This window comes from Hylaeus anthracinus, unplaced genomic scaffold, assembly GCF_026225885.1.
Source record: "Hylaeus anthracinus isolate JK02 unplaced genomic scaffold, UHH_iyHylAnth1.0_haploid 3, whole genome shotgun sequence".
In the NCBI taxonomy this organism is placed as follows: domain Eukaryota; kingdom Metazoa; phylum Arthropoda; class Insecta; order Hymenoptera; family Colletidae; genus Hylaeus; species Hylaeus anthracinus.
This window is the reverse complement of record NW_026535284.1, coordinates 11,981,811-12,006,794: the sequence shown is the minus strand read 5'-3', so window position 1 is coordinate 12,006,794 and position 24,984 is coordinate 11,981,811. Positions and strand designations below refer to the sequence as shown.

Below are 24,984 nucleotides of genomic sequence, written 5' to 3'. Positions count from 1 at the left end.
CGCTTCCGATTGCTCGAATATCCGAGCCGTATCCGGGTCGTTCGATCCAATGGATATCGATCACCGATTAACGAACCACAATGAGGCCACCGTTGCCGCAAGATGTATAATGAGATGTTCTCTAGATGACCAATTTCAATCGAGCCTCCGATATTTCTTTATCGACGACTAGATAGATACATGCTCGAATAACCAATAGAAGATATTTCACGATTCCTCGAAGAAAAGAATACACAAGGGGAGTTATTTCTGAAACCCTGATGTAACTACCGATCGACATCATCGAAAGCACGCGAGTTAATTAGCGTTTGCCAGTATTTTCCGGTCAATTGAAATACAGAACCTTTTGAACCTCGAAACGGGAATAAATGGACTTACGCAGCGTCCATAATGAACGGCTCGCCTCATACGTCTGTTTCAGCGTAACGAGTTAATCTTGCTTCATTCATTCCAAAACCGAGAACATTTTTAAAGCTCATTGGTGGACTGTTCCGTGGATTACGGATTAACGTCGCTGCACGTCACATGCCGCGCAATTACGCTACCGTTTGTATACAGGTCACGAAAAATGTTTGCAATAAAAGGTTGACACGCTTTACCGGCGAATTAAATGCTCGTGCCATATTACCGTACATGTAGGTACTTCCGAGCCATTATGTTATACGTCGACTCACCGCGCGATGCAGTTTGTCTACGTATCTTCAGCTCAATTTGTTGCGTTGAATACAACACGACCCAAACGTGATTCCGTTTCGCCGTTATGGAGGGACATTTGGGTTAATCAAGTGACGGTTAACGCATTCGGGGTTTTTTAACGAACGTTTGATTCGAACGCGACTGAATATCAAACAATTTCTACGAATAAAAAGAAGCGAACAATATTTCGAGAGCAATATTTTGCTAACTGGAAAACGAAATTGCCGCAATGAAAACCACCGCGATGGATTTTATTAGATTTCATATTGCGTTAAATTCTCCTGCAGAAAATGATTTTATTTTATGTAGACCAACAGCGAAAAAGATCGCGTACCATTGCCTCAGGCTGTAGAGGCGAGTCGTCTGTTTAAATCATACGTCCGCCGCAGCAATCCCTTGCTCGCCCTACACTCGCGACTTTCGAGCGACAGGACATTGTTTCTACCTCGCAAAGCATGCATTCTGTTGACATTTTCGACCATACAGCGACGACTAGTATAGACATACAGCTTAAATTCTTCGATAATGAATAAACGGTGTTTATTTGTACTCCGCAAATATTACTTCAATTCCCCCTTGTATTTATTATTGCAAGTCCTGAGAAATCAAACCATCCCTAAGACCTTTTCGCAAGGAATGTAATTGTTTAACGAAATAAATATTTTGGAGATGGTTTACGAACTTCGAAGAGGATCGAAACCTAATGATTGAAAATGTTAATTATGACGAAGTCATAATATTATTGCAGTATTAATTAATTACCCAGCGGAGAAAGCCATGCTATCGAGTCCAGAGTTCATTAATCTCGAGTTTGCGACTACCGGTAGCGTGTGTCGCGCGTTTTTTGGACCAAAGCACGAATGGGGAAGCACGTTTTCCTAACTTACTCTCTGTCACGTCCCGAACCGTTCCTCCAGCGTTTGCTTCTATCCTGCTTTCATGTTCCTGCTCTTGTTGCTTTCTTTATCTTCGAAGCCAGCACTGCGAACTCGCATGAAGATCGAGTTCTCGCGAGGCATGGGTGTCGGAAAATGGAGTGCACGATGTTGGAAGTTTGACTTAGGTCAGCGTTTTCGAAATATTTTCAGCTACGAAACTCTTCTCATCTAAAAAAAATTGATTGCCTGCCTTTCACATATGACTGCAGTCCAAAAATAATTTTACCAAAGTGATGGACATTAGAAGAGTGCGGTACCCCTTTAATTTTATTTCTTTGATTATTAATTACCGTGTTTTCGCAGGACACAGTTTGAGTAAGGTTGGTTTAGGTATATGCGCCGGTGAGATTCGGTTGCGCGGCAGACGGGGGTGGTCGCGGGTCGAGGGTTGGCGGCGCAGGTTGCAGCGAGGATGGTGTTCGTGCGCGAAAGTTCAACGGCAGCATCCAGTGACATCGCGAAGCTCGGCGCGCGCGCTTCGTTAGTTGCGGGGGAGGTTACGTTTCTGCCGATCGGTTCTCTCGATGTTTTGTGATCTCGATAGCCGGTAGCAACGGCTGCTGCGCAACGATCTATCCCGAAAAGAGTGCAAACGTGTCGACGTACGCCCGATTCTTTTTTTCCGCGTCGAGGCCAGCACTTGGTCGAGTTCGCCTTACGAAATTTGTCAGTTCGTCAGTCTTCACGCTCAATCGAATTAACGTCTTCAATGGTAACGATCGTTCCGCGGTATCAGTGATCGGTTCTTGTGTTAAAACTGGAATCGTGGTCGCGGTCTAGCTGGATACGTAGTGATTGTCGCCCAGAAGGCGAAGGGAAATCGTGGTGCAAGATTATCCATCGAGCGGCGATCGATGGAAGTAGTGGTGCGTGAGAACGCGTACGGAACTCGAGAACAGTGCGGAATAGAGATGTTTATCGAGGCTCCATTCGAGTGAGTAGCGCGAGCAACCCTTAGGACCACCGATGACAAGGCATAGCACCACGTGTTCACGGCGTAATTCTGCCTGGACCTGAGCTGACTGAGAAACGGGCCCTTCGAGAACGATGGTGCGGAAAGTGTGAACAAGCACGGTTTTTTTTTTACTCGCTAGTGGATAACGCGACAGTCGGCGACGGGAACCTCGGACATCTCCGCGAGACAGGTAACCGCGAGCTGCGTATTCTCAGAAATTTTATAATCTTCGAATCGCGAACCCGATGGGTGATTTCACGTGACGCAAACTATGAATTTGAGCTGACAGCACAGCTAACGGACAAGCAGCTTTGTATCAGGAATCATGACGACATCGTGCCAGTGAGCAACATGCTCATGAAATTACGAGCGTGCAAACACTTTCTCCGGCGCGAAACTTTTGTTTCTTTCGCGTTTGCATTATTTTGCTACGTTACGCCATTATAACTCCTCCAAGTTACGTTATCCTTATTCGCGGCGAGCTTTCAAACAATCATCCGCTTTACCGTTGCTTCTCTTTCCACGATAAAGTTATTACGCGAAGACTGGAATTACGAATACTTTTTATGAACGCCACGGAAGAGGGAAATGAAACGTTTTTGCGATTCCTCCGAATAGAGGATATGCAGATGCTTTGGTGTCCCGTGGTGGATATATCCGTTACAACGAACAAAATTCAACGAACGTGTTACAGATATCTCTTTACCAAAATTCAAAGCATCCGAAGAACGGGTAGGTGTCAATCTTTCATAATAGCTTGACAGAGGAACCCGTAATAACCCGTTCGATCGAACAATCATATTCATTTTTTATTCATCGTGAAATATTTCCACGCGTGATTCGAAATTTTGATCTAGATAAGAATTTGCTCGTCTCTGTAACTACATACGTCACACTTACTACTCGTTTATTTCCATCCTGACAAAGATACGTCTATCAGTGTATCGTTTCACCGAAAGGTATTTATTCGAGTTCGAAATTCTGATGAATGTCGTCATTCATCAATCCTGGTGAGAATCTTTGTCAGCCAGCATGACAGAAAGGATATCGAGAATTACGGTCCTCTGATTTTATTTCTATTTTCGCTCGCGTCGAGGATACGGCTCTGACGAACGCGTGTAGGGGTTCGGTTGTAGCTGATCGATAAAAAATAATACGTTCCAATCGACGATGCGCGAAGCGACAATCATCGTGGCACTTGTTCATCGTTCGTTGAACCGTGCAGGTACCTACGTTTCTCTACATCCGAACATAAGCGGGAAACGCTGCCGCGCGGATATGAATTCCGTTTACGACTACATTTTTCCAAGCAAACTATAATGCAATCTCGTAATGACATCGTTGAGTACATAGAACGGTTTCCCTCGACTCCGATTCTCCTTACCCTGTTCGACTGTTATCAAATTTCACACAGAGTTTCCAAACTTCTTCGAAGTCATCCCTCTACAAAGGATATCCTTAACAATAAAAATGTTCATTTCCATAAACAAGACCTCCGCGAGACTAGATGTAGTACGTACAGCAAAGGTTACTTTGCGCTCCACGATGTACCTTCGCATCGAAACGCGAAAAAGATTAATCCATATTTTTCACTGGGTAAAACCATAACCAGTATGAGAAGCAGCCCCATTTTACAGTAACTGGTACTTCCAAATGCACGCTGAGAGAGAAGCAAGAGTACCTACTCCGAACCGTGCACTTACGGTAAATTAAATACTTGATCCACTAGCAGTTTTGTTCCACGCGTACTCCCATCCCCCTCCTGTCAAAGACAACTATATAGTTGAATTGTACGCCAGAAAACTCGTACAATTGACCTGAAATTTCGAATACCCATTAACTTTCGGCTCGTCAGAGAAAATCGATAGTTTAATGCCACGTACCGATAGCTTTCTCAATTCCAGCGAATAATCGGCCAACACTGCGCTGGTTTAATGAACAATTTAAGGGCACTCGACGTTAAACCGCCAGCCCCTTGTCAAGAGCGAAAGAATGAATTTATTTCATCTCGTCCAGGCCTCTCAGTTTTTAGTAAACTCTCTTGATACTTGGAGTATTTCGCTGGTGAGCGGATCGATCGCTGAAGGGGTGGAGTAAAAGACAGTCGGTGTTTTCCTCGGGATTTTCCAAACGAGATTGAAGATAAACTTATTAGCAGGCCCTCTAAGCGGATTCGAAGACGCGCTTTTTTTGCCCCGACCCACGAAAATTAGCGTCACCTCTAAGGCGTTAGATTCTCATCGAATGATCGTTTCTGGATGCTCTTTGAATGTCGACGAACCTTTAGAAATCCGATGGCTCGGAAACGTCGGGACTCCCTCGTGTTCTAGCTCGCTAATGGCCGTTTAACAGCTTCGTGAAAAGGCGAAGTGACTCGAGCTCCTCGATATCTCGTCTATCGAACCTCCCTACGAGAGCATCGGCAGCCATTGTCTCAGCGTACTCGAACTTCTCTTATTCTTCTTCCTATTCATTCCACGATTACGGTTACTCGAGAGTTCCGTGAAACTCGTCGACTCCAGTCTCGACAACGAATCGACGAAAAATTACACGTCGATTACACAACGCAAATCACTGCTTGAAGGGCCGCTCGTTTTTTTCGGGTCGGAGGATTCGATTTTACACAATGCGACTTAATATGAATCAAGTGACCGTTATCATCTCCCTTTTCCCTCTCGGAAAATGCAATAGAAGAAAATATCGTTTCTCGTTAACGTTTCTAATGGGTATTCCCTCTACGACGTTTGTTTTGTCGTCGAAGCGGTTGGAGGGATAAGACCCTCGAGCAAAAAAGATTGCAAAACGCGCGCGGTACGTGTTTCCTTCGAGAAACTTTCAGTTAGTGTCATGACGCGAATATAGTGGACAATAAAGTCCTCCGTTTCGTCGAACATACATTTCCTCTGGATAGTTCTCGAGTCACGTATCCGGAATACGATAGTTCAGTTCGGCTTGGAAGCGGGGTAAAGTAACTCCGTGTGTCCGATGTGGAACGCATCAAAAAGACAACTCTCTTTTCCGTTCAATGGTACCAATGCTCGTAACTTTCTTCTCTGTCTCCTCGGAACACCCCCGTGAAAGGAGGTGAATGCACGAACAAAAAGTACTTACAAAGTGTCGTAGACACTGAACGTGTTTCGTAATGCCGAGGAAACGGTACCAACCGCCCCACCGATAATCCCGATCTCGAAAATGGGCTCTGGCGACTGCATTCCGCAATCCACTCTCGTTGCGATTCCAGTGGAATTTTTATCCGAATCTATCAGTTCTGAAATCGTTTCTACTTCTCTATTAACTTAACACATTCCAACGATCCCTACTATAAATGTTACCCCCGTTATACGCTTCCTTATATTTCACCAGAGAGGTAATTTGCCTATTGAACTAATAAGTAGAGACATAGCTAAACGTGTAAATCACAGATCCCAGAATTTCGCAAATCTACGGGTCGTTTACAATGCAAGTATTTGCACTAAAATATGTTTACGCAGCTTTGTATCTCGATCGCATGGCTAGGCGTCGGGGTCGTTCAAAACGTCCGCAGCTCGTACACCGACATTACCTGTACACATTGCGTAGGCTCTCTCACGCGATCGTCGCGTAGCGAATTATCGTCGCAAAACCGATTTTCGTTTGTGCAGCAGCGAAATAGAAATCCTTTTCGCGTGTAACGTAAGCTTCGTCGTGAGCAGATAAGCGAACAAGAAATAGAAAGAATTTAATTCTTCGCCAAAAGGAAAGGTGGAAACAAAGAAATAAGTTTTTTTTTCCATTAGCTTTGGATACTCTGTATACTTAAGAGAAGAAAGAGAATTGTATCCACGTGTGCAAAACGATGGACATTGAAAGAAATGCATTATGTTTCCTCGATACGAGGTGTAGCAGCATCCTATAATTGAAATTTTTATTTTTACTCGACCAGTAATGAATACAAAGCTGTGTATCTTCCATTCGTTATTGGAGATTTTCATCTAGAGAACAATTTTGCCCGTATCTGTTCCGGTGTTCACTCATCTCGGCTTTAACCGAGGAAAAGCAAAAGGTGGTGGGATTGGATTAGATAAGGATCGGAAGGGTGGCGGTGGGCGAAGAGAATCTTCGATTAAATCTTCTAGCGCCGAGGATGAGCAGTAGTCGCCGGCTAAACCGACCGTATGAAATTCAATTCGATTTGCTCCTGTTCTTCCCCGCTTCCTCTGGCCATTCATAATAATAATTCGATTTTTACGGAAGCGTTTCTAACCGTATGGTTATTATTCTACGAATCCTTCGATTCCACGCTCCTCCTATATTCTTGGGAAAAACGATTATTTATTCCATCTCGAACCACCCTTTTTAAGTTTCTACTAAAATACTATTTCTCTTTCGATTCAGAGATGTTCCGTTCCGTTGAAAATGTATTCGCGATAAACGCGTTAGACTCCATCGAATAACCTTTGCGTGTTCTGTTAACAGAAAAAGGCGACTGGGAACAAGACGTAAACGTCGTTAGGATGGTTTGAGGGTGAAATTATCAAGAGACGCTCGTCAGTATGCTGTGGATATTGATCGCAGTGACGTGCATCGAGGTATCGACCTTTGCCAGCGCACAGTCGAGAAAAACTACTCTAACTCAAGAAGATCGGAACAGCGCCGAGCCTGAGCATCCCAGTGAGTATCATTGGAAATTCTGGACCCCTAAATATTACGCGCAGCGACCTCTACTCGTGAATTACTAACATTTTTCGATTACGAATGTTTTCATTAAATCATCCAATAAAGTGCCGAACAAAATGAATTCTGGAGAACAAAAACACTGTACTAATTAATTAATATTTTCCGTAACGATTCCCGTCACACGCGGAACATCAGTCGAGAATATTTTCATCTGTGATATTCGACTTCGTAAACATTGAAATACGTGGAAATTAAATGAAAAATTCTTTAGATTTTTTACAAGAAATGGAGAAAAGTTACAATGGTTATTTCCAATCAAAAAAATTTTACCATCAACCCTCTACCCTCATCCAACATTAGGTGCATCGATTACTCGAAGAAAACTGTGCAGATCGATTAGGGGAGTTCGGGAGCAATAACGCAAACGTTATTTTCGTTACTGTTCGAGGAAAAACAATTTGTTTAAATGTCTGCACGAGTGTGCTTCGGCGGGAGAATGTTTCCTATCGCCCATCGTGTTGTGCAGAGTTGCCAACGAGGCGCAGTTCAGGATAGCTGGAAAATAGAGAAACTACTCGCACAAATTACCGCGGGTAACTTTTTCTCTAATTCATTTTGCCGTGCAGTCGCGGGAATATCAAAATTAATGTTTAATGGATGCCTACGTACACCGGGATTAGATTCGAGGAAACTCGTTGAAAAACTTTTTCCGATACGCGGCAAATTAAGGGCCAAGCAGGGAAGAAATTATGTGAAAGTTAAAATTGCAACTGCCTCTTGAAAACGTTTCTGACAACCATATTTTATAAAAATCTGATCGTTAGTGAACGCAAGAGTATCTTTCAAAGAAAATATGATAATAGTAGAAAGGGTTCTTCGAAATTATACGAGCTAATTATTACTCTAATTGGATATTCCGACTATTCGTTTCATACCATTTTTGACAACAATCATAAAACTTTTTGGGAACTTTCTTGTGTAAAATTACTCTCATCTGGTTTCTGTTCGAACTTTTATTCCTCGATGTCTACCCTAGCTCGCAGAGGTGGGCCTTGGTTTCCCCCCGTAGGGGTACTTACGACGGAAACCACTTGGAGGTTGACCACTTGCTCGACTATGACGTTTGAAGAGTCATAGCCACTCCCGTCTTTTAAATATTGCGGGAATTAAGACAAACAATCGATGATAACCGTGCTACGCGATAAAGTACACCGGTGCACGTGCTTCCGTCGCGGAAAAGGTGGTGCCCGACGAGACGGAAAGAAGCGATGGAAGTTGTGAAACGGAATCGAGGAGAAGCGGGAAAGTTTCCGCAGGTGGTTCGATTTTCGGGATTTAGATTCCAAATGCCTGCTTCGCTCGTCCGAAACTGTTCGCCTTTCGCGCTCGAATTGAATCGAAGACAGACCCGAGCATCGCGGATCGTGAGCTCGCCAACGAACGAAGAGAAAGTACGTGGTAAGACCACCGATGAATTGCGAGAGTTCTGAATCAGGATTTAGCGGATTAGTCGGGTGAGTGCGAGGGGGAGGGCCCAAGATAGAGATTGCACTTTATAAATCCCGGACTAAAACTAAACTAATTAGGTATGTATGGTGGAAGCGTCGCCGTGGGACATGTAATTAATGCGGTGCACCGGGTAAATGAGAAATTAATTACGATATGGAAATCAGAAGGATCATGGGGCCTGATTTACCAACGTTACCTGGGGGGTTCGTGTCCCGTCGGATTTAGGGTTTCTTCGACGCAGACGCACGTTCACGAACGTGAGCTGCGCCGAGGCACGTGTTACGAGGACGGCGCACACGTGTTGGTCAAAGCCGAAAAGCCTTGCCTTTTATCGTGCCACGGCCGGATAAGCGGAAAATTCGTCGAGTCTCTGGAGAACGGAGAAATTTCTTTCTGTCGTTCGCTTGAAATAAATGTTTGCACTTAAACAAAAAAAAAAAAAAATACTGGAACGGTATTAATTACTTACTACAAGCCATATTAGTGCTCGAAGAGTAAATCGAGCAAAATCGGTTTATCTCGATGCTTAAGTATCGGGGTAACTCTGCTGTTGAACTCGGGCCAACGAAGCTATCCAGTTTGCTCTACGTGTTCCTCGAAGCGCATCCACCGTGAACTTCGCGGTCGAAGCTGACCTCGTCGAACAACGGAGACCGCAGACTACAACACTCCTTGACTAGTTTTTTAGATGCCTCGTTGAACAACTAAGACGCTTAGCAGGTTTGGAATTTCTTGCCCGCTCGAGAAGAATAAGACATCACCTGGGCGTGTTTGCAATCTTTCCAGAAAATGGATGGTTAAAGCATGACGAGGAAGAAGTGGAGTCGAAACGAATTCAGTGGAGGATAAGAATAAATCTGGCAGCCTTTTCTTTGGGAGATTTTTAAAAACTGCTGAAACATACTTTTTCATCGGAGGGAACAGTGAATTATTATCTTCGAGTCTTCTTATTAATTGGCAAATTTACCATTTCTGTTCCTTCTATCGGTTCGAATATTCTTCGAACCAGATAACATCCGCTGTTACTCGTGATCTCAGGGGTTAGCGAAAGTCGATTTCTGAAATTAGTGTTAAGCCAATTAAGCGCGACCGTTCTAAACGAAATCGAAAGAAAGTCGCCCTCTCCTTTCCTGGAGTGTCGAGTTTCATTGCTCCATTCGAGACTCGATTAAGATTCCTGGCTCGCTTCCTCGAGTGCAGCGCATAACGAAAACCGTGCCGAGGGATTCGATTTCGCTTAACAAGGAACATCGAGCAGGAAAGACGATACGAAACTCTGTAATTTAGCCTTGTCGAGTCGGTAATAGCGAGCCGGAGCGTTTAACCTTCGCCCGCCGACTAGCATCCCCCGATTTCTGAAATTCTCGTCGCTGTTTCCGGTAACCGAAATACCTTCCACTACGAACGAGTTTGTGAGTTTCCTAAAGTAGTTTCTTCAGTGGACTCAGCAAAGAATCGTGAAGTCTGCCGGACTCTTTAGTAGAACCTCGGCTCTATCTAGTACAGCACAATCTGCTTTCACGGTTATTGGATTCCAGTCTTCGGAAACAGACGGGGGCAACGCGTAAATTCGAGGCACGAGTGAAACTCGATCTGCGGATTGGTGTGTTGTACAACTTCCGCAACACAAGTTTTTCGTGCAGGGCAAGTTAATCGTGCCTATAATTTTCAATTTTTGCGCCGCCTGTTCCAACGATATACTAACACAAATTACCACAGATAGTTACGTAATTTTTTAAGACGACGGTGTCACTTTTCGAGTCGTCTGATAATCTCGTAGCAACGGAAGAAAAATGGTGTCGGTGTGAAAAATGGAACGAGTCGAGACTCTTATAGAGCTTACATCCGAGAGGGCGATATGATTCCAACGGAAAGTATTTTACCGCGAAAATACGTTCAAAGGTGGCCAAGAGTAAAATCTACGGCAAATGCACGGATCCTTAAGTGTCCTTTTAAAAGGTGGATAGAAGGATGCTCCTCCATCGTCGAAAGGGATCCGTAGCAGGGAGAGAAGCACGAAATGAAATATAGCGGAAAAATTACCTGCCTGGAGGGGGTGCCTAAACGGAGAGACAGTTTAGATAAAAATTCCTTGCATTTGTCACGGGCCCTCCCTAATTAAAGGTTCCGAGATTAATGCCGGTAATTTCCCGGTGCCTTGGGCAATCGATACGTTTTCACTCGGACGTTTAGGGCCAAATACTTTTCGGATACTCCAGCGTCGATTCTCAAAAAGATCGTCCCGACGATTCGTTTAAACGCGGATGGTCGCGTGTTATCTCTCAGCCGGACACTTTCGTCGGCAGCTAAAAAATTTATTATCTCCTTCTTTCCTGCTCGGGGTGTCTGTATACACATTTTCGCGCGAGAAATGAAACTTTTTATCTCGCCCGGGGACGTTACGCGCCTTCTGGAAAGCGTCTGGCAAAGGGGACATTAATTACGCGAAAACGCGCAAGAAGTTAGAGGAACGATTCGTAACCGTGATAGCTTGAATTACTATTTTACGAATCGTGTTAAAACTTTCTAACAGAACCAGCCATTAGATCTTCTTAATAACTGCGAGCGATCTTGGTTCCACCGCAATGTCTCGTATACTGCTCGAGCATCGAGACGATTATCAAAGCGCGAGACACGAGCAGATAATTCTTTTTTGAAACAAAGTTAATGAGCGAGACGATGGGACGAAGAATCATAAACTATAACGAGGGTGCTTCCAGATCGCGAATCCGAGCAAAACAATTTGATCAACGTTCTAGACATTTAACGTGGATGGTTTCCGCGAGAGGATTTAGCTCAACGCGGTTTATATTCGAGACGATCTCTCCGTGTTTCCACGGAATATCATTTAGCAGGGCCTCAAACTATCTAATGCAATTGGTTACATCGCGAACCACGTACTCATTTCGAATATAAGCTGCTTACAGCCACGAGCGTCTCCTCTTGGTTCGACAACAGCTCGAGACCCAGCTGGCTGCTCAAAACAACGATCAAGCTCCTCTAACGAGTGTTTAAACTAAGCTTGTTAACCATCATGGACGAGCAAGAAGCGTCGATGCGAGGCAAGGGAGTCAACGTGTGCGTGTATACTGGAGTCGTTTCGTCTCCTCCGAAAACAAGCCACCCTTACCTCGACTCTCTTATGTGGCCTCTTTCGGTGAAACACATTTTGGATTTCCGACGTCACGACGAAGGAAAGGATAGATTAATCGCACAAAAAGAAACCGTTCCGAGCTTGGTAGGCTTGAAACTTTAATTCCTTCTACTGACAAATAAAATACTGGTCCCGTTGTACAGAAAAAGTGAAAGCTATTTAAATTTGAATGGATAAACGTTACGATCGTTTCGATTTCTGAGAAAATGTGTTGTGCGCGCAATTGTCATCCGCGGCTTAAACGATTCAACGAAATTGAAGTACACCCGTCCTGGCCAGATTCCGTATCTCCGTCCTCGTCGTTTCGTTGATGGAACAGACGAAAGCCTTTCGAAATTGTCTCGCGTTAATATGAGCGTGGCGGTGCACGGCAATGGAACGACAATTTAACCGAACGATCAAACGGGTGCTCAGAATTCGCAGGACGGGACGCGACGGTGCGCGAAACAAAAGAGACGGAAAACGTGTGCGTTGCCATTTTCGTCGTACATATCGATTTTGTCGCGCCGTTGTTGCGGATGGGTACATATTGTTCGGTGGAAAATTTAACCCCCAGTGCGTGTCCAGACATCGTCTGGCAATTCGACAAATTTTATAAATACGCTTGGAACCCTAAATATTGAAATACGTTCGCATGCATTCCCAATTTATTCGCAACAAATCATATGTTCGTATCTTTTTCCACGTCTACCGTTCCTAAAAGTTAAAAATGCATCAAATTGTACCCATAACTGATTTCGTTATCCTTCTCGAAACCGCCACCGTTTTATCGCGAAAGACCAGAAGCTGAAAAAGGAAATATTCCCTGGAAAAAGGGACGATTGGATACACTACGCGCAGGTGCCAAGCGTTTCGATTGGAAACCGCGCATCTGCGGCTAATGTCGCAAAATCAGGTGGTCAATGAAAAGCCGTTATTAAATAATGGTCGTTGCCATTGCGTACCATCGCTACGCGTACATTTGTGCAGATAAATTCACGATACGCGTATGCGCCGGCAGTAACGTTTGTTGAACGTGGCAGCCATGCATCGAGCTGTATTATTAGAATAATGATTCACCTAAACGAGCCCCGTCGTTATTGCTTCCGCAATTGTTGACGTTCGTTTTGTTTTTTCTTCGTCTCGACGGTGCACTTTTATTTATAGATAGCTCGGAACGTGGTTCGCGAATTACGGAGCGCAATTTGCTCGAAACCGAAATGTGGCTTGAAGAGTAACGACGATGCAGTTGGTCATAGGAGGCAAACGAACTAGTAATTAATCCAACCGTAACTCGCGTACGAACCAAATATTCACGAAAGTTGAATTTCTGTTTTTCTAGCGTGTATCCCGAATTTTCTAAATCGCGTTAGCCGTACACCTCTTTTCCTTCACGCGCGTAGTGTTCGTTAACGGTTTTGTCAAAGAATTCCAAGCTTGATAACGGACGAGTTTCCACTATTTTTTTAACGAATATTCCCGGTCGAAGTTGCAAATTCTTTAGTTAGCATAGACCAGTGGTCACCAACCAATCGACGATGGTCCCCCTCGATAGACAAAAGTGTATCCATTTTAATTGTCTGAATTTTATTCGGTAAAAGGCAAGGAAGACTCGATTAAAATTGTAATTCGTCACAATTCCTAACGTTATCGGACAGCATCGACACGGTATCGTCAGCGTTAAACTAAATTTCTTCGGAAGAACAAACTCGATCGATCAACTTGATTTATACACGGTCTTCGATTAAGCGAACGTGTCTTCGCCCTGAAAATTTTTGAACGTCCGGACAAGAGAGAAATTGACTTTCTTGTCCCAAGTTTTAATTACTTACGGATGATGGACGATCCTCGAGAGTCGCTCAAAGTTTCCGATTACCAATTACATCTCTTATTTTCTATTCGACTCTTTCGTGGAGGAAAACACGCTGCGATGGAAGGAAACGAGTGCCATCTAATTTCACGCAATTATTCCAAAGCGACGAAGAACTGGAATTAACCGCGAGAATTATAACAACCAATTTATATTATTTTTCCTTTTGAATACTTTAAATGCAAATACTGGCTCAAGCCTGTTTTAATAAAGAAATAGTATATTTCAAGGTGTTCGTATTATTTTGTTCATCCTCTGCGTATTACGATTCTTTATGATTATAAAAACCCAGTGCTCACAGGTTGTTCGCCTCGAGTTTTCCTTCGGAAAATTCACCTTGAGATTTGGCGCGTACAAAATGTTTTGTCTGAAAATCAGAAAAGTGGAAAGTGGCGACTGGTCGACGGATGGATACCTTCGAGGCGATCAAAGTTTTAATTAATCAGGAGCCACGAGCTATTTTTATTAATTTTACTTTTCATCCCCCTTTATCCTTCGAGTTCCCTGACAGTTTCGCGAGATCAGCTTAACCATGATAACAACGCGTTACCTAAACGATAATTGCCCGAACTTCAAACTTTCGTTTATCTGGCAAACAGTTTCGTGCTTAGAAATTTCTCTACTTTCTTCGTTTTCGTGCCGTGAACTTTTCCAAGCGACGCAATAGCAACTTCGTGTAAGTATTCTCGAAAAAGATTGGGCTTGAAATCGTACGATTACAGTTTTTCTACATAGCTTCGAAGTGGAGAAGTGTTGCAAGCGATAGCGTTTAGCAGGATGGTATTCCGTACCTCAAAGTATTCGGCTGTCCCTTTAACTCGAAGTTACCCTAAGTCCGTCTACAATTGAATCCGTTACAATAGGTATGGTAAACGGTAGCTATTATCTCATGGCGAACTCTCACGAGCGAACGGCTTCCTTGATATCCAGCTCAACCGAAGATTCTCCGTCCCTTTGACCAGATTCCCGTCTCCGTCGAAAAACGAAGTTGTCCATCGATAATCGATCCTCGAGGTCGGCAAGTTTGACGCACGGTCTCCAAGTGTCGAAGCAGCATCGCTGACTCGAAGATATACTGGCTAACGACGTCGACGTTGGCTTCGATAATCTGCAGTCAATTAGTACGATAACCGATTCCCGAGGTTCCCTCGAGTCGCTGCACCTCTCTGTGCATCCACATCTCTCGATTTTCCATCGTTCCCGCGTGGAATCCACACACCACCCTCCGTGCGAGGCGCCTATACCACCTCCACCGCGTCCTCCTGAATCCTGTTCGATACAACACCTCTGTTTACACCCCAGGCTAATTCGTCCAACGTATACGACCTACCGGTAACTACATTGGATGGATGCTACCTGCGATAAGGGACCGATGCACCCTGTCTACCACGGTTACGACCTTCGACCGATCCATCCAACCCCTTCCTGCGACGATATCTTGTCCCGATTAGAGCCAGAACCAACATCGTTAACCCTGCGGTTGTCGGATTACAGGACTTTCCGAGGCCGTCTGGGATATTTTCTACTTGCAGCGTAAAGTAACAGATGAGGAATATGTAAACACGTAAATGTATGTAATGTATGAATATGTAAAAATTCACTTGGAAAAACTAGTGACAAGAATCACGAAAATACACGAAGCTTTAAGAGAGCGAGATACCTCTGGCACTCGAGTGAATTGTTTTCAGACCGATACGTATCCCTTGCGTTTCCGTTTCTTCCATCTGAACGCGATATGCAAGAACAGGAGAGAACACGGTAGAACGACCGGCGAAAGAAAAGTGTAGAGCAGAGGAGTGCATCAATCGTAGCTTTGTCACGAGGAAGTGTCTTTCCTAGTAGAGAAGAAAAGCGTAAGTCGCAGTAGTAACGGGCCGTGCCAGGCCAGACGCAGTGATTTCCGATAATAGGTTCCCAAAGGGAAAGAAGCACGAGTTCTTTCCGACTCGATCCCTACAACGAACCGCGACTCTTAAGACGGAATAAAAACGAATATCGGACGGAATACGAAATAACAAGGGGATGGCGGATGGAGAATCAATAAAAGAGAGATAAAAGAAAGATAGCGCACAGCGCTTTCGTTTTCAAACTGAATAATGCACTTCGGCGCCGCGATCTTTGCCATTTTCTCGAACCGAACTTCTCCATTGGAAGCAACGGACTACTTCGGAGACCGTTCCCGACCCTGCACCAATTATATCGATTCCATTATGTTTGTTCTCTATAACCAATCGACGGAATGTACGCTTTTTTCTTGTTGGCTTGAGACGAGGCGGCGGTTACTAAAAGGATAGAGTAGATCCCCGGTGGGACGGAACGAGACAGCCGGAGCAGGAAAAATGAAACCGAGGGGGAAAAAGAAACGAGTCGGTAACAAAGCAAAGACAAACTCGTCGATTTTCTTGCAAATGAGGAATCGGAAGCCGAGTCCGATATCACGACCAACGATTTTCATTTAAATGTAAGCATTTCCGGGACTGCGGTGCGCACGAATTGAAAATTACGTTGACCCTCGCGGGGAACTTAGTTAACCGCTTTGTGCTCGCACGGGAATGCCGCGGTTAGTTTTTTTCAACGCGTATCGGGCTGCTTTGTATCGAATTAAATAGAATTGCAAACCAAACCAAAAAAATCTTCGTGTCTGCCTTCATTCTACCAAGTATGGATAATTTGCTTCGCGTTATAACGATGGCTACGGTTGAAACTACGGTTGAAATTAAGTGCAATTACCTAGAGGAATCGAGTTTCGAGATGCAGGAAGCTGCAAGACCGAAAGTGGTCTTCGATCTTCGTTGTTCCGTAAACTGGTCAGTTGGTAAACAGCGAATGAGCTGGCAGGAGGGTTGGAGAGGGAGCTATCCCTTTGGCGAGTGGCCAACGGAGTCGTTTGTCGATGGATTTGACATGTACTCGCGAAACATTTCTCATCCAACCTGTCGTCGCGTGAAAATACAAATACAGCCGTACATGGGCACGTGTACGTATTTTTTTGGCTTTTTAATACGCGGAAAAATGAAAATTGGGCCAGAAGAGCGAGGGAGATTTATAGGGGATCCCCGCGCGATTATTTCGACCTTCGTCAAATGGTGGATCCGTAAATTACCGACGATTTAAGCGAAGTCGAAAATTCGTCCGCGTTCAAAAGAGCACGCGTCCATAAAAAAAAACGTGATAAAATTAAGCTACGTGCATACGCATCGCGTATAGCATAGCTTTGATCCGTATCGTAAACCCAGATGCAAACAGCGAACTCGTGTACACACCTCGCTTTACGGTCACACTCTGCGCGGATTTGGCCCCGCTGTAAAATCAACGCTTGCGTTGGCGTGCGTTCGAATCGAAGTCGCGTAACACGGTTAAAAGGTGAGCACACGGCAACAATGGCCGTGCGCGATTGTTTGGCAATTACTCGGTCGTCAGTCTCGTTCTCCGTTTCGCGAGAAATACCGATCCAAAGCACACGAACGTCCCGCCGCACGCTGGCACGGACAATGCTCACGCGCTTCCATTGTCTTCCATTATTCCATTACCCTTTAATGCACTATAAAGCTGCTTAAAGCTATCATATGCGGGTGCATAATCTTCTATCCGGGAGGAATGCTTTTTAAAAGTTGCGCGTCCATACGAAAAACGCGCGAACGATCGCTTCTATTGGACAACCTACGCGATTCAATTTTTTTGCAACATTTTTTATTTGCTCGTTTTGTCTCCGTATGCATATTGTCGTAGCTATCGATAAGGTTTTCTTCGAAACAAAAGTACGTTACATTTTTCAAGTCGCATAGGAATAAAAGTCCAGTAATTAATATTTTATGCGAGAGGAATGGATTCCTCCTTTGGTGCTATTCGATTCAATGGTACCATCCTCTCCAGAACGCAAGGAATCTGCAATTTCTTTTCTTCCCTGATCAGGTCAGGCGAGCAGCTCAATAAATTCTGTGCTCGCCTTTGTCCGCTTTCGACCGATGTTTCGAGACCGTAAACGTATCGCACAATCCCGTAAAAGTTGGACACGAGCATCGTCGAACTCTGCACTACCTCAAATGAATAAAGCATTGCTCCATTTCCAACCAAACGCGACACGTCGCTGGAACTTTCGGCTTTGCGAGCAGTCAAAAGTCCCCGTCTGCGCAACATTTGTATACAGTAAAGTCGGTCGAGTTTGTCGAATGTTTCGAGTGAATGAATCACAGCTAGACGTACCAAAAATTGTTCCGCAATATTTACAGTAAAAAAAAACTGGCTGGAAATATCGGAAATTTTGCTAACTGAAATGAAACCTAAAGTGACGTGTTCGAATAAAAACATATCACGTTGCAGCCACAACCGCGCTTCCTTTCGCGTTTACAAATACAAACATAATTTTATTCGTTGTTGAAATTACACGAAAGTGTAACTATGAACTCAATTACAGCAGTTGAAGTTCTCAGAAACATTGCGCGTTCGAGCATACTTTGTTATTTCTCGGAAAGGCTTCCACCTCAAATGCGAGATTCGCATCGCGTAACTTCAAGGAGATGCAAAACAATCGGGTAGTTCCTTGTTTACAAACCAGTCGACCTCCCCGAATGATCACCGTGGCTACACATTTTCTGGTGGTAATTATGCAACCTTGTCAACGATGCTTGCAGTCGACAAATGTTTCGATGCCACAGTTTACTCTTGTTCGATACGGAAGTCTCCGTTCAACGTTCCAATGTTTAACGTCACTGTTAGCTTTCGATGTTTGTGGGTTCATGCGACGTTGGAAAAATGAATTCGTTCCGCGAGTCTTTGTAGATGCTCCGAGACAGGCCTGTGGTTTTTAACCTTTTAAATTTAACGACAGTTCGACGAAGATCACCGAAAGAAATTCACAAGGTACTACAGATTCGTCGAAGAAGAATACCCAAAAGATCCAGGCGATCGAGAGGATAACGATCCTGGTCAGCTAGGCTTTTCTTCCGTCAGCTCTTAGCCGTTCCTGGTTCCGATCTTTGTCGAAATACCGAGATTCGATTCAGCGTTTCTCCTAGAGCTAGATTTTCCGTCCAGCCATCTTTCAAAACTTTCGCTCCCCCTCGCCCGCTCCATTTTCCTTTCCCGCCGAATAAAGGCTCGTAATGTATGCAAGCCAGCTGCACCGAAACCTTTGCGACCCGTTTTTCTCCGAGCCGGTATTCCGTCTCGGTGACCGGACATAAAGAACCAGAAAGATATTCTGCTTGGTCTATTCTTTTTGGCCAGCCGCTCTTTCGAGTGTAAGGCATCCGTTAAATACGGAATTTCGCGAACCTTCGAAATGATTCTTCGCGGATACATACCTCCGCTCCTCCTTTCCTTTGCCAGTCAAATTTCTTCCTGCTGAAAGGTTCCCACTCCCATCCTTCTTGAGCAAAAAGTATTACCGTTGGTAGCCATTGAAATAATTACTATTTCGAAAGTAACTCGGCTCGAGGAACTTTTCGGCATTTGTTGCTTTCATTACCGATACTTATTCTCATTTATAGACAAGTATTTTTGTTTTGAACCACTTTTCTTAACGTTCAATTATTTTAAATAGAACCGTTGAAACGCGTGTCCGTTTTTGCATTGTTCACGATGCTTATTATTCGATGTACGGTTGGTTGAAGAACGTAAGTACATTTAAGGTAATTGATATTTAATTGGACTAAACATAAACGGCACAAATACAAATTACTCTCAATTCGCGAAATTTGAATATAGTGGAATAACAAAAATTTACGAAATGCAGAACAAATAGTCGGGGAGAGGTCGCTTCAAAATTCTAGTCCGAGTTCAGCGTTGCGGTAATTGTACTCATCAACAGAAGTGTCACGGCCAGACTCGGTTTATTATATGACCGTTTCACGTCTCCGTCTGGTATTATTGTTTTCTGGAGAATTTAATTTAAATTCCAGAACCGGGAAAAGTCACTCCGTATACGATATAAAATTGTTCCATCTAATAGTTTTTGAGCCACCTTAATTAGTTTCCGTAGTCCTGACGCACAGGGAAGAGAACTTTATAATTAATTAGCTTCTGCCTCGGTTCCAGCTTTAAATGGACGCCACTCGGATCCAAGGTCTGTTTTGAAGCGATACAGGCCAAGCGTAAAAACAATAAGTTTCATTGATAGCTGAAAAGAAGAGACTCGAAACAATAGCGTTTCAAAAATATTTTTCATCCTATTTTTTAATTTTCCCTTTGCATACATCCGCCACGCGATTGCCTAAGGCCGAACCTAAACACCGTCGACGTTTCTTCCGCGACTCCGCCGACCAAAACGAATTTCTGCATTACCACGTAACAGTTTGCGAAAGCACGTACTTGCATAAAGTCGTTGTAACGCAAACGTAAATGCAATACGTGTTTCCGCGCTAAAATGCACGATACCTCGACACCGTTCTCTCGTCGTTGCGCACCGAGGTGACATCGACTTAAATGAATTTCATCGATAAACTCTGCGGCTGCATCATCATTTTCTCTCAAAACTCATTTTACTCGGTCATAGGCGAATATCCCGAAAACCGCGACGCGTACAAAGATTTCAACCTCTCGGTATTGGAATTACAAACGAGATCACATCTATCAGTTTACAATAATTGCATTTAGTGGAACTGTAACAAAAAACGCCAAGGGAGAAGATATATGAAAGAAGAGGCTGTTCGTTATTTCGCTTTTTGTATTTTGAACCACGTTTCATTAAACGCGAAATATATAACGTGACGACAAGTGTTTCCCATGCCGAAATTCCGGTAAGATTTACTAGTTCGGTCATAAATATCCGCAAGTCATCGAGGTTAATTTACGAGGCGTACTCGTGCAATTAATATCGAGCTAATTACAGCGCGGACGCTAAAAGATCGAACAGTGTTGAGAGGAGGGCAGAAAAATAAACGCAAGAAATAGGAGAAGGATGTCACTTTTGGTCGCTCCATACGGACTGAATTCATTTTCTATTCCTCCTAAATATACATATGTTTAAATATTATGTTTGATCCATAATGGTAACCGGTAAAAATATTTCCAATTCGTTCATCGAAGATAGGTGGCCCGGTTTAAGAAAGTGTCGAGAGCGGTTCAATTTAGGCAACCTTCTGCTATTATTCATGAACTTTCGCGGAAACGACGGCGGAACGAAGTTACCCGATAAAAATCTGCATTATTGCCGGAAGTGTTCGCCAGTGGGTCTGAGCGACGGAACAGCGAGTGTCGTGAACCGTGCTCAAGTGGCCACTTTGCGTCGAACGACCGACAGCCGATTTGCTTTATGCAGCGGCTACGGTTTATTGCTCGGGCTCCTTTCGTCATCGAAATTTCTATAAGCCGTCCGCGTCGTGCTCGTAAATACACGTGTGTGCGCTCGCGCGTGACCCCCGTGTGGAACGCGTAATGTCCACCTGGCGCACCCTGTTTATTTACACCCCCGTGGACCCGAGAATATTTTTCGCGGTGGAAAGAGACGATTAAATCCTCGGCCGCGGAACGAGCGCGCCGTGTTTTCTTGCGCGGGCATATTTCACGATTTAAAAAATAATTTATTTCGTTCACGATTTTTCGCTGTCAGTTTAATGCCAGAGGAGATTAAACGAGTCCGGTGCGTGCGCGCAATTTCAAACGAACCGTTAAAGTGTATCTCATACCGCTCGAGAAGCGTAACGTTAACCGTCTGGAATATGCTAAACGCAGAATACGCTGCGTCGATGAATTATTTCCATCCTATTAACTTAATCGACTATACAAGCAACGGAGAACCTTTTGACAGCGAAAGGCCGCGAGTCAGTTCACGAATTCCTCATAAAGCGTGCAAACTTCGTGTACGGTTAATTTTACTTCAATAATAGAGGATAAAAAAATAGACGTAATTTGAGTTCGCTTTGGAGCAATCCAGGAATTCATTTTCTTTGAATAAATAATAGGTTGCTCGAAACTGCAAAATGATCATCCTTTCATTTACGAAGCTTTCTAATTGACAAAACATGCGGAAAGGCCTCGCAGAGTCGCTGGTTCCCCATTCCTCATTTATACTTTCCGCACCGTGAGGTAATAGATCATGAAAAGTTTCTTTTTTTGGAGGGAGAGAGATATCGATAACTTTCGGAATCGCCGTGTCATAATTCTTAATTCCGAAGGTGCTCGAAAAGCGCCGAGGGGGTCACTATAAAAGGCTTTTAAACGAGACGTCGATACGTTTCGCTTCTGAAGAAACGAGCGAGAATTAATTACGAATTCTGCGGAAAATATGTGCGGCTACGAACCTTTGCCTCTGTTCGCATTTGTCTTCGGTATGGACGTCGCATTTTTCAACGTCTTTCTCCTCTTACTCCATTTGTATTCTTTTTATTATTTCCACTGACGTCCTTTTCCATTAATTTCTTAATGAATTACATCATTCCTGGTCGCGTAATAATTCTTCGTTAGAGCAGCTGGACACTCGGAACGCGCGAAAAAAAGTTCTCAAGTCTCTTTCCGTGTGTTGCAGTACCCATGGAGTCGATACAGGGGGTGGCAGGACAGAAGGCGACTTTGCCCTGTAATATACAACCCCGTGAGTCGAACGACGCCGTCTCCATGGTGCTCTGGTTCAAAGAGGACAGCGGGGAGCCCTTTTACAGGTAAGCCACGTCTATATAGCTTAATACATTTTTATGAAAATTGCCAAAAAACATTGCCCAAGTATGTACTTTCAATGCGGTTATGAAATATTCATGTCGAATGTTTAGCATCAGTGGGAAAAGTGTCAAAACGTCGGTATCCTTCACGCCCCGAAACGAGAATGCTTATCGATTAAGCGTGACCATAGCTTCCCGCAATTTCCATAACTATGGGGATGTCCGAATCGTGGATTTGCAAGCTATTCGGCACTCGCAAGACCGAAACGACACCCCGCAGCGAAACTGGGATTTCGTTAAGCCGCAAATCGCCCCCACGTTCCCTATTCTTTATACGCTGGTTCCGCCGACCGACGGCCGATTCGATCCTCGTAAATATCGTCTTTATGGAGAGTTCCATAAAACCAGGATCACAAGCGATCCAAAAGTACCGTCATATCTTTTCGGTAACGCGTACAGGAATGACCAGTCGACCACCTTCGCGCCCGTACGTATCCCGAGCAGTTTTTTCGTTTCCCTCTTCAATTTAAGGGGTTACGCTACCTTGACTAACCCGAAAAGAATGGAACCTTCACAAATATTTTACTGGGAATGCATGCCGTCGACGGAAATGACCTCTTTATCGTGTATATTCCGCGAAACTCGAGTCCTAAGCCAACGGTAAACAGTTTCTTATTTCCCGAAATCTCGGTTTCTAAGCCGCGGTTGACGCCCTTTGGAAGTAACCACTATCCGCAGGTTCCCCTATCCAGCCTGGCATTATCGTGTCTCGTAAAAAGTCTTACTTCGGGTGGAGAAAAATGCATAAAACAGGCAGAAACTGGGCTTTATTCCTCTCGCGCTCCGTTGAACCGTTCCATTCGTTCTTCACCGCCACTCGTACGAACGATAAAAACTTTCGAAATGTCTTCCTCCGGAGGCGCCAATGATATTCGAGCAACGGCAGCAGAATTCAATATTAATATTTAATCTCTGCCGCGGATGCCAACGGCGGGTAGGAAATTTGAGCAGGAAAAATACGAGGAGAATAAATTTTGTCCCGCGAAGCGACGACCCTGGAGCGCGCTAAAATTCATACGAATTCGTGCGCTTCGCGAATATCTTTGCCTCGGCGTGTTTACGAGCTACTCGGTACTCGTGGACCCGTCATTCGTTTCTTCCAACGTTAAGCATTAAAGATTGCAAGTATATCGATTAACCTTGATGTAAAATACCAAGTCCTTCTTCTTACGATATGCTTTGAATTCCTGAGAAACATTTAATACTTCCCCCAGATTGTCGCAGTATATTTCACGCGAGCGAAAGTGAGTACACCGTGGCCAGACAGAAAGACTCTTACATTCCTGAATGCGCAAGCAGTTTCTTTTTAATCCTGGCACGCGTTTAATAAACGTCGAGCGTTGTCCGTTTTGTCAGCAGGCGAGGTAGCCGAGGCCGTTGCCTGGAAAATAACTCATTCTCTACCCTATCCGTGAAAATCTCGAAAAATTCTCGCGGCAACGGCCGCGAGTACGTTTTCTTCTGTTATTATTACTTCCGTTCGAGGAATAAAAATTCGTGGCACACGTTTTCCGTACGCTCCCAAAGAACTGAAACGGTCTGAGTGAAATTGCAAAGAGAGAAGAAAACAATCGTAAAGTTTACAACTTTTAATCACGTCGAATAAATTAGCTGTGGAACACAACTCGAAGTTAATCGCGGGACCAGAATAATTCCAACGCCTTTCAATTAAGTCTCTTTACAGAGTTTGCATTTCATAAGCGACGTTCATTTGTCTTACAACTGTGACGCGCATTAATTAAAGGAACACCGTGATGCGAGTATGTATTGTAGCGATGGCGGTATTTGTTGTCCCGGTGGTAACCGCGTATCCTGTATAACTTCATTTATGCATGTATACACAGCTGTACCAATGCATGACTAATAAGGAGATTGATCGACAGCCATCTTGCCGCTCGTACGACTCACTCGAGGAAGCAAACCCGGTAACGTTGAAGGCATCGATACTTAATTGCAAGTAACGGTTGACTTTGGAGTAATTTAATTAGCGATGATTCGAGTACGCGGCTCGTGTGTATATGATTAATGTTTTGAGTCAACGGCTTTTCGATGTTCGAACTTGCAGGGGTTAAAACTGCCGCTACGTTACGGTCTGTAAAGCGATGGACGACCCACATCCGTTCCGCGGCCCGTAGATGGCGAACACTGATACGGACGATGGTCTCGAGGAACTCTCGTCGAAGATCAAACGTCATAGCCAGTGTAATCGTACATTCGCCGTCAGACGCAATGGCTAACAAGAGTGTGCCACTTGGCATTTCCGCTTAACCGTGCAGGATCGTTGACACGAACACAAATGCATCCTCTGGTGCAACCCTTAACCCCTTAAATGCGCACGCCGTGATATTACGGTGCAGTCGCTATTAAGCTGCCTTCCATCCTTCTCCTCGCTCCACGTCCTACCCTCCCACGGTTTCTCTTTCCGTCTGAGCCAGGCCACTGCTGCTGCTTCAACGATCGTTCGAGCAACGTGGCGTGGCGTCTTTAGGCTCGCTCGTGAGAGTTTGCTCGAGAATCATCCTTGTACCAAAAAGACCGGCCTACGCGAAAGTATTCCTCGAGTAGTTATTTTG

At 44.3% G+C, this 24,984-nt stretch overlaps 1 protein-coding gene across 1 annotated transcript in view; it reads left to right on the top strand.

Moving 5' to 3' along the window:
* The first annotated feature begins 2,084 nt into the window (after positions 1–2,084).
* LOC128893459 (nephrin-like) overlaps positions 2,085–24,984 on the top strand; it is a 116,304-nt gene continuing 93,404 nt past the window's right edge. The window contains exons 1-3 of the mRNA XM_054154394.1: positions 2,085–2,779; positions 7,045–7,239; positions 22,222–22,354. Of these exons, the coding sequence (XP_054010369.1) occupies positions 7,122–7,239; positions 22,222–22,354 (251 nt within the window). The 5' untranslated portion in view covers positions 2,085–2,779; positions 7,045–7,121. The remainder of the gene's footprint in view (positions 2,780–7,044; positions 7,240–22,221; positions 22,355–24,984) is intronic.